The sequence below is a fragment of the Manis pentadactyla genome, chromosome 1, assembly GCF_030020395.1.
Source record: "Manis pentadactyla isolate mManPen7 chromosome 1, mManPen7.hap1, whole genome shotgun sequence".
NCBI lineage: Eukaryota > Metazoa > Chordata > Mammalia > Pholidota > Manidae > Manis > Manis pentadactyla.
The window spans coordinates 208174467-208188904 of NC_080019.1; the positions used below are offsets into that span (position 1 = coordinate 208174467).

A 14438-nucleotide genomic window follows, 5' to 3' on the forward strand; every position below is an offset into this window, starting at 1 on the left:
CATGTCATCCACATTGCAACTTGGCAACTGTGCCCCAACCCGGTCACTTTGACAAGGTCCTGGGATGGTTACCAGAGAGACACAGTGGAGATGATAGGATTGGAAGGCAGACTGAACCAGCCCAACTGTCCGGACTTGGACGCTACAACCCAGCCATCCCAAACTGATCTGGGGCTTTGGGTCCATTAGCCAGAATCTCCCAAGTGTGAACAGCTGACTTCTTCTATATAAATCAAGCCTCATTGGAAACAATATTAGCTTCTTGCAAGTGATAAATCAGAAAAGGAGATCACATCAAAGCTCAAAGTAGAGATTGGAGAGAATAGCTGAAAGAAAATGGGGCTTTTTGTTTTAGCTACTCAGCTGCCCATTAACAGATACGTCCTGATAGCCAAGGTGCCTGAGGTTCCTCCTCAGGTGCATAGAGACATTCCAGAACCTTGAGGAACTGCTAGTTTAATGGCGCTGAATCATCCTTTGCAGTCTTTGCCCCAGTGTCCTCTCAACCTTGCCGTACAATTTCTCTGTGGACTCTCTGTGGCCCTTCTCCTCCACACACTCAACGTACATGAGAGCTGAATGGGAAAATGAGACCTTTGTCGGTCAGGAGTTGAGAAATTCCACAGGGCTCTTGCCGAAGTTGTAAATGGGTTGCTATTTATTTGAGGCCACTCATGTTCTGGTGCACTGCCTTCCCAGGGGCTGTAGGGCCAAGCCCAGCCAGACCCAGAGAGCCGGATGCCATGCTGAGCTGGAGAAGTGGGCCTCCTCCCCACCAACCATCCTGTGCAGCAGGGATGCGAGTGGAATCGTAACTCCCAGGTCCTGCCTGAGGTTCTTCGAAATGATAGGCTTGTGGCCCCTTTACAGAGAAGGAAAGAGAAGGGGGTATAGCTGGCTCCCAGCTCTGATCCAATTTTTCCCTCCAAGACACTGTTCCCTCTCTACTCCGTCCCTCAGGGTGACTGCCCTGAGTCTGAAAGTCTGAGCATAGGGAAGGTCCATTTAAGTCACTGCTGGTAACTGCTGTCCTTGTCGCAGTGTGGAATTTCACAAATAAGCTATAAAGGGTTCTGCACCCAGTTCCGATGTGTAGATTGCTTTCCTCACACTGGCAAACAAAGACATGGGCTGGGTGTCCTACAACTCAGCTCAACTGTGACCCCATCTACCTTGAGAAGGCATCAGACCCCACAGGTTAAGGGCTTAGCCCAGGACTGTACACTGCCCCCCACGCCAACCCCACTGCAGGTCCAGGTTGTCACCTGTGTTCCGGACCAGCCAGCTCTACACGAGAGGTTCCAACACCCTCTTAGGTCTGATTAGATTGCGAGAGTGGCTCACCAAACTCAAGAAACATTTTACTTACTCTACTACCAGATTTTTGTAAAAGGATATAATTCAGGAACAGCCACGTGGAAGAGATACACAGAACACAGGCACAGGGAAGGGTGCGGCGCTTCTGTGTCCTCAGAGCATGCCACTCTCCCCAAATCTCCACGTGTTCACCAAACCAGAAGCTCTACAAACCCCATCGTTTTGGTTTTTATGGAGGTGTCATTACACAGGCCAAGTTGATGAAATCATTGGTTGTCAGCACTCCATTCAACCAGCAGCCCCTCCCCAGCAGTCAGGGGTGGGGGCAGGCCTGGAAGGTCCCCTCCAATCACCTGGTCAGCTCCCCTGACACCCAGCCCCATCCTTAGGTGAGGTCCTCGAGTCACCTCCTTAACATAACAAAAGGCACCTTTATTGCTCTAACCACTTAGGAAATTCTAAGGGTTTTAGAGCTCTGTGCCAGAAATAGGAGGAAGACCAGACATATATTTCTTTTTATAAATCACAATATCACAAACAGCATGAAAACCTTTACTCAGAATCAATGAATCATGTTTCTAAAGCATAAATCCTACCATGTCACACCCTTCCCTTGAATCCCATTCACATACAACCCCCCTTGTCCCCAAAGCCAAGCCAAGCATACAAAGTCCTCCAAGATTTCATGTCTGCCCACCTCTCCAGAATTTGCTTTTGTCAACGTGTGTAATCCGTGCCTTTGCCTCTACTTACAGTTTCCCCTTATGCATGGTTATTTTACCTTCTGCTGACCCTACTTTAACCTAGACATAAATTTTTGCTATGGCAAGCCTAGGGTGGAAATATACAATTCTCCTTCACTGAGCATTTACCATGTTCCAGTGTCTCAAGTACTCGCTCTAGTCTAGCTCGTTTACACAATTCGAGTTCCATTACAGATACAATTTCTAGTTCAGTACTGTGCAAACAGGTCAATAGGTATAAGAGCACTTAATGATTAAGTTTCAAGAGAAAGGAGGAGGAGGGAGAAAAAGGGGTTCTGTGCAAGGCAATTTTTAACATTTACTGATGCAGAATATATAACACACTGCTTGTGTTCACGGTGTGAAGCTTGATCAGCTCTGACGTACATATACACCTGTGCCAGCATTGCTCTGACCAAGAAAGTGAACACACACATTGATAGGGCCTGGACAGGAGTACTGCCTTTTTGAATAAGCCCACCTGCCATCTCAGAGAGACCTCGGTTTCATCTTACTTAGGTTACAAACATTTTCTGGAGGACACATCGGCAAGCCACAAGCCCCCCTTTTCCCTGACCCATCCCCTCAAAAGCTGGCCAAAAACCCTGGCCATAAAAAGCCTCTTAGCCTGTAAGAGACGCCTTCTTTGTTCTGCTCGCCAGAACAGACAGGTCCCTCTTGGGTTTAGCAATACACCTGCTTGGCCTGTGGAGTTCACACCCCTTCTTTTCCTTTTACCTGGTGCCGAAACCGGGGGGCGGGAGGCGAGAGTAGGAGCTCTTCTGCGGCCTAGGAAACAGTGGGCAGTGGCAGCCTGTCCCGAGCCAACCCCTGGGTCCCAGGAGCCGCCTGCATCTCACCCTGCCTTCCCTCCCTCACCCAGCACCCCCTCACGACCTCCAGTCAGGACCATCCTGCCAGACCCCAGTCTGCGCATCCACCACGGGCCACTGACCCATCCGCTCTCCCAGGATTCTGGCCCCGCCGACGCTCTCTTGGCGCCGGAGAAAGTCGATCCGCCATCCCCTTTCCCTTTCCCTTCCTCTCTGTTCTCCATCTGCGAACCCGTGACAAAGGGGACCCCCTGCCCTCTGACTGGGCGGACGCCTCCTTCCAGCGTACAGGGCAGTGTCGCCCAGCTCCGGGAGCCCACGGACTCCGGTCGCAGAGAGACGTCTTGGGGGCCTGTTTCTTGACCTCAGCCAACTTTTCTCACCATCCCACAATGGGCAATTCTCCCTCAAAAACATCGGGAGACACCCCCTCTGCTGTCTCTCATGGGATCTTTCCCTCCACTTCCGTGGGGCCCAGAACAAACTCTGTAACAGGTCACCCTGGCCAGCTGAGGACACTTTCAATCTCCAAATTCTCCGAGACCTTGATAACTGCCTCCGGAGGCCTGGCAAACGGTCAGAGGTTCCCTGCGCCCAAGCCTCCTTCACCCTCCGCGAGCAGGCCTCCCTCTCCTCCCTTCAAATACTCGCTGAACACAAAGCCCCTACATCTCCTCCTGCTGAACAAAAACCCTCTAAGTTCTCCAGGCCGAACAAAAATCCCCCACCCCCACCCTGACAGCATGGCACCTGTGCCCCCCCTCCTCCCGCCTCTGGCGACCCCCGCCTTCTGGTCCTCCTACCCCCCACCCACAGCCTCCGCAGGGTCCACATCCCTCCCCCCGCCGGCCCCTGAAGGCCCTTCTCGCCCCTCCTCTCCGGTGTCTGCTGGCCCGTCTGCCTCCTTAGCCTGAACCCCTCTCCAAACCTGCCCTTTCCCCCCTCAGACACGCTCTCACCCTCCCGCCTCCCACCCAGCGCCTCCCCAGACCACTTCTCACCCTATCCCACCCCTCCGGGAGGCAGCAGGCATGGAAAGGCCTGTTCGTGTTCACGACTCCCTTTCAGTTAATGACCTGGAGCACAGTGAATGGAAGATGGGGTCCTTCTCGGAAAATCCCGATAGATTCAAGAGAGTGCGTCCGCGTTGCTCAGACGTACGACCTCACTGGAGGGGTCATTCACCTCATCCTCTCATCCACCCTCACGGGTGACGAGAGGGAACACATCTGGTGTGTGACCGAAAATCATGCTGACAAGCTGCACCCCAGAACCCTGCTCACCACGCTCCGGCAGCCCAAGTGGTCCCCAGGGCTGAGCCCCAAAACCCCGAGTGAACATATACCAACTCGGTGACCCTGGTAGGCAAGTTGTGAGCACCTGATGACTTGCCTCCTGGCAGGGATGAAAAGAAATAAAAATAAGCAGGTCAACTACGAGTGCCTCAGATAAATTACCCAGGGGGGGCAGATGAAAACCCAGCCCTCTTTATGAAACGCCTCTCAGAGGCCATGGTCAAATACACAAACACCAGTCCTACCTCCCCCGAGGGTCTTATTCTCCTACACCTCAACTTCACCTCCCCGTCTGTCCCAGATATTCGTAAAAAGCTCCAAAAATTAGAAAATGGGCCCCAAACACCCCAAAAAGAGCTTGTAGACCATGCCTTTAAAGTTATCAACAACCAGGGTGAGGAACAAAAGACTCAGAAAAACAAGCTAAGGACGAATATCAGATTTTGGCCTCCCTATTCTGAAGTCCTGCTTCCAAGCCTGCAAAAGGCTCCACCCCACACCCACCCAACAACCGTTTTTACTGTGGCAATCCAGGCCACTGGCAAAAGCTTGCTGTAATCCCAGGCCTACAAAGCCATGTCTGATCTACAGTGGACACCCACTCCTACAAATCTAGTGGACAGTCGGGGGGGGTCACTGGAAAATAGATTGCCCTCTTGGGAAATCAGCACCCCCTTGAGTTCTCTACCCTCCAGGTGACTGGATACATCTAGAGAGGACTTGGTGGTCCCCACAGCCTTGTCTTCAGCGACCGATTGATGTGGCCTGGATCCCAAGGCCGCCTCCACGACGACACCAGTGGATCCATGGATTTACAGAATTGAATGGCGGCCCTTTCCCAGGCAACTACTCAAGAGCACCTCCAAATGGCCTTCCTGCTTCAAAGTATCAGAAAACTCCCTTCATCGCCCCCTCTCAGCAGGAAGTAGCCAAGAAAAGAATGGTGACCTATCTTCCTATACCCCTCTAGAGCCAGGAATGATAGAGCCCAAACACGAATACTGCTTTTTTGAATAAGCTCACCCGCCATCTCAGAGACCTAGGTTTCATCTTTCTTAGGCTACAAGTATTCTCTGGAGGACATGTCAGCAAGCCACAAGCCCACCTTTTCCCTGACCCCTCCCCTCAAAAGCCTGCCAAAAAACCTGGCCATAAAAAGCCTCTTCCTGTAAGAGATGCCTTTTTTGTTCTGCTTACCAGACAGAGAGATCCCTCTCTGGTTTAGCAGTAGACCTGCTTGAATTGTTGAGTTTGTACCCCTTCTTTTCCTTGTACACATCTCCCTCCCATTCCATTGGGCCCCTTTGAAATTCTTCAGCACCCCACCCCATGCTCAGCTCACAACTGGTCTGCTTTCTGGCACTACAGATTCATTTGAATTTTTAAAAGAATTTGATATAAATAAGATCATAAATATATACTCTGATTTTGTCTGTGTTCTTTAACTCAGCATAATTTAGGATCCATTCATGCTGTTGAATGTATCAATAATCCATTGCTTTTTCACCACAGAGTAGCACTCCTTCTTATGGTGAGGCCACAGTTTGTTTAGCCATTCACCTATTGATAGGCATTTGGGTTGTTCCCAGTTTGGGAATATCAAAAACAAATCTACAGAAAAATACACATGCAACTTTTGGTTGGGACATATTCTTCCATCTCTCTCTGCCTGAGGGTAAAGACACAAGAGGTATGGTGAGAGTAGCCTGGCAGGTGCACGCCTACCATGTTCAGCACCTGCCAAGCTCTTTCCCAAAGAGACTGTTTTCCCATTTACATTTCCACCAGCCGTGAGGAGCGCTCTGGGTGTTCGCAGCCCTCACCAGCAGCAACTGCTAACATCAGCATTTTAAGTGTTGTACTAAACAATTTAAAGACTTCGCTTTCTCTTAAACAAACCAAGAAGTGGGAGTAATTGTTCCCACTGAGCAGATGTAAGAACCTAGAACCAAAAGATTAAACGGCACATCTAAAATGTACAATGACTAGGTTCAGAGCACCATCGGGTGCCGAGGTGGGGAGGAAGGGTCTTCTAGGACCAGAGGACAGCTGGGATCTGAAAGAAATCCTCACAGGCCCCAATTGCAATCGATAGCATGAGGCTCTCGGGACCCCAACCCTGGATAGGCAGTCTGCTGACTGCCCATCAAGAGACTACGTTCTGTCAGGGTTTCCTGTAGCTTTGAGAACAGTTGTTTCTGAAAATCACAGGTTGTCCTTGGTGCTTTGATGAATGCCAAAGAACAGAGATTGGTCTGATTATCTTGGTACTAGTTTATGAGTGACGGGGTCCTTGTGGCTCGGTCTCAAAATGAAAGACACCTTAATGGGGCCCCAGGGCTCCAGGGAGCACTCCATGGGGGGCAGATTCACGACTCTTGTTGAGCCTCTGCTTTTAACCGGATTTCCTCTTTCCTGAGTACCTTTCTGCTCACACATCAAATGCTTGGGCCTTTGTCTTACTGCTGTAAGCTATTCCCTTATTAGTTCAGCTTTACACAGGCTCTTATCTTTTTCCTGCTAAACTAGCTATTCTGGCTCAAGGAAGGGACTAAGATGGTGAAGACTTCAATTATCCCAGGTGACTTCACAGGAAATCAGCTGATGCATCGTGAGGAGAGAAAAGAGGGCTGCCCTGTCCCATGGCACTGGGTAACACCAGATGTGCGAACAGCTGGCTTCAGAGGGCTGTTGGGAGAGAAGCTCAGTTATCACCAAAGCCATAGCAGGGAGCAGAAAGGAGATGGTCTCACATGCTTCTGCCATAAATGTGAACAGGCCAGACCACACAGTGGGAGCAAGACCTCACCCACCAGTGTGCATGCCCATCACAGCACAGGTGCCCAAATGGCCTCAGCACCTATTAGGCACTGGGACCTTTCTCTGCCTTGTATTTCCATGCAAGGTGAAGTTCCTTACTAAGCATTGCAGAGGGAAAACAAGGATTTTTGTTTTAAAATATGTTCCTGTATGCATATAAGTTAATGTGTGCATTTGTATATCTAGAAGTATAGTCACCACACTGTTGACAATGATTGTCTCTAGCGATAGGAATAACAGGAGTCCTTTCTCTTTCCTCACTTAGTTGCCATTTGAAAAAAGATTAAACAGTGGGCAAGGTTACCTTCAAAATAAAAATAAAAAAAAGAAAAATGTCTGCAAGTAGATCTCTATTTCAGTAATAAAGCAACTTGGCAGAAAAGGAAAGATAAGGCATAGTCTACTCACATATTCTTTTAGTGTTCCAGGTGCTCAGCACAGCGTTCAGACTTGCTCTCTCTTTTCTAGACCCTCAGGCTTTCTTCAAACCAGAGTCATGCTCTGTTAATCTATCCCAATAGCTACTTAAGTAGTTTTCTTACTTCTCGTTGTTTTGCCTCTGCTCATCCTCAAGAACGCACTCTGGAATTCACATCCCCAAATATCTTCTGCTCACGTTCCTCCCACATTTAAAAGCTTTGCTTGGATTGCCACAGCTTCAGGAAGAGCCTGAACAGTCCTTCCCACCAAGCAGAGGAAGGGAGGATGGCCTCAGAGGGCAGACCATGCATGATTCAACAATGCATAATGGACTATTTCACCCTAAGAAAGGAGAGCAGGTAGGTCAGCTTACAAGCGTTAGTATTTTAAATGCACTCGGCCCACCACTTCGAAAAGATGTGATTCTTGCCCAGTGTTTCATTGAAACACCGGGGCTCATGCTGTTTTCAAAATTAGCCCCTAGAATGAGGTTCTATCAAAGTTAATAATTACACACATATTTGTAAGAGTCAAAGTCACGGGAGTACAATCTGTCTCCTCACTCTCCATGCTATGGGCTGAAGTAATTTTTTATATGTGATGTAATTTTTTCTTTTTAAAAAAATTTTTATGCATGTAGTAAAACAAAATTTTCATAGTGCTGAAGGGAGAAAAGTGAAAAGTCCCCTCCAGCCCACCCTACTTCCACAGACAGGAACTCAAACTTAGAGTGACTTCGTACATCCTTAAAGAAAAAAAAAATTGTTTTGCTATTGTAGGTTTGGATTTAAAAGTTTTTTTAATAGAAGTATAGTTGATATACAATATTATACTGGTTTCAAGTATACAACATAGTGATTCAGCAGTGATCTATATTATTAAATGCTCACCCCAACTAGTGTAGCTACTGTCTGTCAACAAAAAAGATGTTACAGAACTACTGGCTTTATTCTCTGCTGTGCTTTCATCCCCATGACTAATTTATATTACGACTGAGATTTTGTGCCTCTTTATCCCCTTCACCTACTTCACCCACCCTTCCCGCATGGTAACCACAGTTACTTCTCAGCGTGTGACGTTATTTCTTACTGGAATTGCCGCATCACTTCCTCTGCCCATTAACTTCAGTCCACTTGCCGCAGTTTCTGTGAAGCTTACGTGCAGTTCCTGTCTCTGTGTGCCCATCCTCTGTTGTTTGTGTGATGATGGAAGCATGTCCCACACTCTTTGGTGTTTGTTTCAGGCCTGGGTTGACCCCTAGCTTGTGAGTTCCTGCCTAACAAGGATGGTGTCTTCTTTAACTCTGCATCACAGAGTACTGGGTTCAGAATTGGTGGTTCAATTGCTGAAAGACTGTGAGAAAATTTTAATCAGATCAAATAGCACAGAGGCATAAATTCATATTATTACTCCCAAAGAAAATGAGGACTGCTTCTTCCTATTTGTCAATTAAAAAAAAGAGATACATAATCAGAGACCAAGCGAAGACTAATTCAAGCATATCCTCATTGCTCTATTCTTTGCCTTTAAGCAGAATCATCTTAATGAAAGCTGTTCTGTGGCTTTTGCATAATGACAACAAACAGCCGGATGGGAGGAGATATCAGTAGTCTTTAGCTGGAACCCAGCAATGAATCAGAAATGAGACATGGATTTCAAATTCCTTACAATTCTGGCATATTGGTAGTGGCTGCCCAAAGACTGCTGATGAGGATTTTAAGATCATATGTAGGTTCAGGGGAAGCTTGTCTTGATTGATTAGTGATGTCTGCCTTGGGCATGGTTAGGGGATGTTCACCTACCTGTCCAATATTAGTTCTAGGCTTGTTTTGCTTTGTACTCAGATTCCGGGAAGCTATATTTTGCTGCACAAGCAAGATCAAAAGGTCTTGGCCTATAGCCTGAGCCCCTCCAGAAATACCCCTGGAAAGCACCCCTATCTGCCTATCCTCTTGCTGTCTTCAGTTCCAGGGCCAGTGCCCTGTCCTGGCTTTTAAGGTCTCTGGCCCAAACCTTGGAGTTGACACTTCATTCTTGATGTCTTTGACCATGGACAGTGTCTTTCTGATTTCTTGGTTCCTTGATCTATGGACCTCTCATTTGCTTGGGATGAGAGTGAATTTGTTCCCAAAGTCTCTGAGATTAGAAATCAGCAAACATTTATAATATGTCTTTATGGATTAGGAAGAAAATGTTTAGGCAGTCTTAGGAAGCATGCCTGATTTTCACTGAAAGTTTCCAATACACTTGTTAAAAAATCTAGAGTTCTATGACCATTCTAGCCCTGTTGAACCAGCTGGGGAGGGCAGACATATAGTATTTTTTAAAACAAATTCCTTTGGGGATTAGTGTGGACAAAGTTTTGAGAACCACTGAGTTATGAACCCTGTACTGGTTCAACAGTGGCCCTAATTCTGTCCTTCAGTAGCATAATGTTTCAGTGAAAACCAAATAATCCTATTTTTTAAGTGTCACAATCCATCCAGGTTCTGTTCTTATATGTGCAGAAGACTGGCGAGTGGGTGACATAAAGACATACTCCTTTCAAGCCACTACTATTTTCCTAGCATTTTTCTCCGACCAGGACATGCCTCAGTCTTTTTCTTTCCACCACTGTCCTACCCAAGCACATATGCACAGAGGGAAATACCTCTGAGGCCCTCTGATCCCATTCCTTTTATACCAAGGTCTAACTCTGCCTTTGCATAGCCAAGGGGTACAGAGCTGGTATCCCTGTCCATGTGTAAGAAATGCTGCATTTATTGGCTTGTGGAGAAAGTTCCCCAGACAACAAACTGACTAAAAAGGTCTGGATAAGTGTAGCTTATCTGCAGGGTTTCTCAGATTGTGGCAGGGTAGCCTGTACGCTCCCTATTTGACACATGCTTCTTTTCCAGGCTGTGCACAGAATTCGCTGTACAGATACTTTCTCAAGCCACACCTTTATTTTTCATAGAAAACAATCTAGTCCTCCTACAGAGGGCACAGGCACATACCAATGGGGCATCGCCACACTTCACTAGACCAGCTGGCTTTTGCTGTGCTAGTGTTCTCCCATTTTCAGTGTTCCCTGGAATCACTGCATTCACCTAAAGACGATCCCTAAAAGCAGGAATGGTTTTCTTACAGCTCAGATTTACCTCTTATATCGCTGACCATGTTGCAAGATCCTCCTTCTAGAAATCACAGAGTTTGCAAGGATAAAACAAGATAGCCATAATCTCCTGAACCCTCCCCTAACAAAAGCAAAATTAAACACCATGAGGGGTGATGCAGGGAAATAAATACTCCTCACACTTCATGCCATGCTATGAACTCAACTGATGACAAATTTCACAAAGATACCCTTAGCATAATGGAAATGAATTCAATTTCCTGAAACCACAGCACTATTGAACTCACTACCTAATTTTTTTTTCCATGTTACAATGGGATTCCTCCACTTGAAACACTTAAATTGTTCAATTTAAATAAAAAGGGAAGGGTCACACTCTGTAGGTCGCTAGCTTGGCTCTGATGCCTTTTGCTGTGATCTCTGTTCTATCAGCAATTTGCCACCTTCCCACAATTTAAATTCTGTGGTTTTATAGACATAAACTATTTTAAATCTGTCACTCATGCTACTCCAGCCACACGTCTCTCATTAGGGTGTGTGTATTTTCATATAAATTTCGCTGTTCCCATTTGAAAATTTAGTAGCATAAATTGTGCCCATCAACCATGTAAAAACATCAGAGCACATTGAGAGTACATCAACAGGAACTGGTGCCTTCCAACTGTGCGTACAAAGCACACTGCCTGAACAGTTTCATTTTTCCTGTAGTCCACTGCTACCAGCATGGTGTCTTCTAGCACAACTAGAATCAGTGAATTCAATTCCTGAAACCTTGTATCACTTTCAGGTTTGTAATGAATAAGTTGTACCCTTGAACCGTCTGGAAAAAATTTACAGAAATGGCTAGAAATGACAAATGAAATGGTAGAGATCTCTACTGCCAAATATGCATCACAAAAATGTTCATCTATAAAACGCAACTGAAATTATTCTTGCTTTTTACACTCCTCAAGAATAAACTTACAAGAAAATGAGTTGCTGTTTTTAACCTGTTGCATGGGAGAATTGTGTTTCTTTTACTAACGAAATAACTATTATCTCCACAGGCTTTGATGATGCACATCATTCTCCATAAAAAGTCCAACAGTTATCACCTCACCAGAATACATTCAGGAAATTTTTCTTCTTTTCTCTACTGTATTTTCTTACCATAACTCATATTTTACTATTCCCTAGGCCCAAGGACAGAAGCAATAAAATGAAATTCATGTTGATTTTGTAGACAGTAAACAGGAATTATGAATTTGAAACTTACTGTTGGAGACATACTATGCTTGTTGAGCATATATTTTAGAAGAACTTCCGCTAAGACACTTTATGACCAAAACCATCATCTGGAACCATGCACTGCCATGGGTTTTAGAATTCTATGTGGTTTCATGAGATATTCACTGTTTTTTTTTTTTAAACACAGCCCAAACTTAACAGCTTCTGAATCAAACAATTTAGGCAAAAGACATCATTTCAGTTGGAAAACTAGACAAATGTTATTTATCCTTTATATGATTATACAGAGAACAGAAGTAACAGTGAAACAGTCATATTCAACTAATTCCTAGAGGCACAGAGTTGTAAACTTATAGGCATTCCTACTTCAATCCTTGTTTTCCCTGTTTAGGACAGCCAGTCTTGGAATGGTTAAGAGATTTCTCCAAAGTTCCATGGACTTGGACTAGACCTGCTCTGTGCTAGCTTCTCGTCCAGCTACACTGTTCTACAGAGCATCCTGGTGAGGACTCGGGCCTCAGATCTGCCTTCAGCTGAACCAGTGGGGACGAGGCCGCCTTCTTAAAGTCAAGGACTCCAGGTCTTACTAAGATCAACATAATAGGATTGCCAAATTTGCATATACACAAACAGCATCCAGTTGAGTACAGAAGTCAGCTGTGTATGAATCACATCTAGAATCAACACCTTAGTGTGGCCTAATTTGCACACATGTCAAGCCTACAGCTAGACATACATTAATTGCATTAAGAATCAACACATTAGAGCTGCCCAATTTACAGATTCATGAAGATCTCTAACTAGATGGGGGGAGCATGTACACTAGCCGTATCTAGAAACAACAGATGAGGACCGTCTGATTGCAGAGACTTGTAACTTTTTCAGCTTGATGGAACTCGCTCCGCTCCGCTACATTCTGTCCCTCCCACTGCTGGGAAGGTAAGTGCCTGGTATCACTCTGAACCACCTGATGTGACTAATGTGCTTCCAGCTGTAGGGAACCTAGGGATGGAAGGATAACAGAAACTCTCTATGGACCCACTTGGAGATAAATATGCAACTGGTCAACTCTAATAGGTTGTATGGCTCGAATACTAGATCCGGTCCACAGTGACAGCCTAGACAGCTCTAAGAAGAGAGAGAACTAAAATGACCATCCTTACTGTAGAGAATAAGGGACTGTGGCCTTCATGTTCCATCCCAAGGAGATACATGTGGAAGAAGAGGGGGTGGGTCATCAATGAATAGGAAGGTTTAATTTCAATAGATAATTTTATATTGGAATAATCTCTTACTACATTGAATAATTCTGTAATAAATTAACTTAAAAAGCTTACCTTTAGTTGGTTCCCAGTGGAATGAATGTGGTACAGGTTGCTGCAGGGTTTAGACTTTGTAGTACTGACACCTATTAATTCAAGATGTGTCTACCCTTGGGAATACCATTCTGCATATATAAAACCTCTTGCTCTGTACAATCAAATTGGTGTCAATATTTATAAAAACAAACACATTTTTGAAATGTATGGTGTGGTGTACATTTTCACTTACCTTTTCTGCTGATTGTGCAGTGCCAAAAAAAATTGGAATGAAGGCAAGCCATACTATACATGTCGTGTACATAGTGAATCCAATGGGCTTGGCTTCGTTAAAATTCTCTGGGACACCCCGAGTCTTGATGGCATACACGGTACATGTGACCATTAGAAGAATGCTATATCCCAAGGAGCAAATGATTTGGAGATCTGTAATGTCACATTTGAGAACTCCCCTGGCCTGCTCAGGGTTCATTGTCTTATGCTCATCATAGTCTATGATGATGTTGGGTGGGTCAACACCAAACCAAATGAAGACACCTAAAAGCTGCACTGAGATTAAACTGGAAGTGATTGCCAGCTGTGATGTTGGGCTTATGAGTCTGGGAGCTGTCACTGATTTCTTGCCCTGCTCAAATATGCGATAAATCCGATTGGTTTTTGTCAAGAGGGCTGCATAACTGATGCACATACCCAAGCCCAGGAAAACTCTCCGGAAAGAACACACCGCCACATCCGGTTTGGCTATCATCAGGAACGTGATGATATAGCAGAGAAAGATACCAGTCAACAGAACGTAGCTCAGTTCCCGCCCAGATGCCCGGACAATGGGCGTGTCGTTGTAGCGGATGAAAGTGGCCACGACAAAAATGGTGGCAATGATCCCCAGCATTGCTAGGAAGACAGGGATGACAGCCCAGGGGGAATGCCACTCCAGTTTGATGATGGGGATATCCTGGCAGCCGGTTCTGTTTTCATTGGGCCGCTGGTCATAGGGGCAATGCTGGCATGTCATCTCATCAAACTGGTACTGGTAGCCATCACAGGGCTCACAGGTCCAACAGCAAGGAGTTCCCTTCTGTGTCTTTTTCCTTTGCCCAGGCTTGCATGGCAGTGTGCACACTGAGGAAGGGATCTCCCGGACTCCTTTACCCCACTGCATGTCCTCTATCTGCAGCATGAAGACATAAGAAGGTGAAACAGGCAGTTTAGTTAATAAAAAAGAAAACAGTAACAATCAACAGGAATCAGCATTTAATGAGGCTAAGTGACTAACCCCCAGGTAGTATGAGCTACAGGATTTGACTCCACACCATTTCCCCTGTAGCATCCATACTCTTCACCATCACACG

General features: G+C 45.8%; 1 protein-coding gene across 2 annotated transcripts in view; it reads right to left on the bottom strand.

Annotated features, from left to right (window-relative positions):
- The window catches only part of GRM7 (glutamate metabotropic receptor 7), a 906501-nt gene that overhangs the window by 155019 nt on the left and 737044 nt on the right, over positions 1–14438 (bottom strand). For both annotated transcript variants that reach the window (XM_036878258.2, XM_036878256.2), the window contains exon 8: positions 13322–14257. In XM_036878258.2, coding sequence (XP_036734153.2) covers positions 13322–14257 — 936 coding nt within the window. The remainder of the gene's footprint in view (positions 1–13321; positions 14258–14438) is intronic.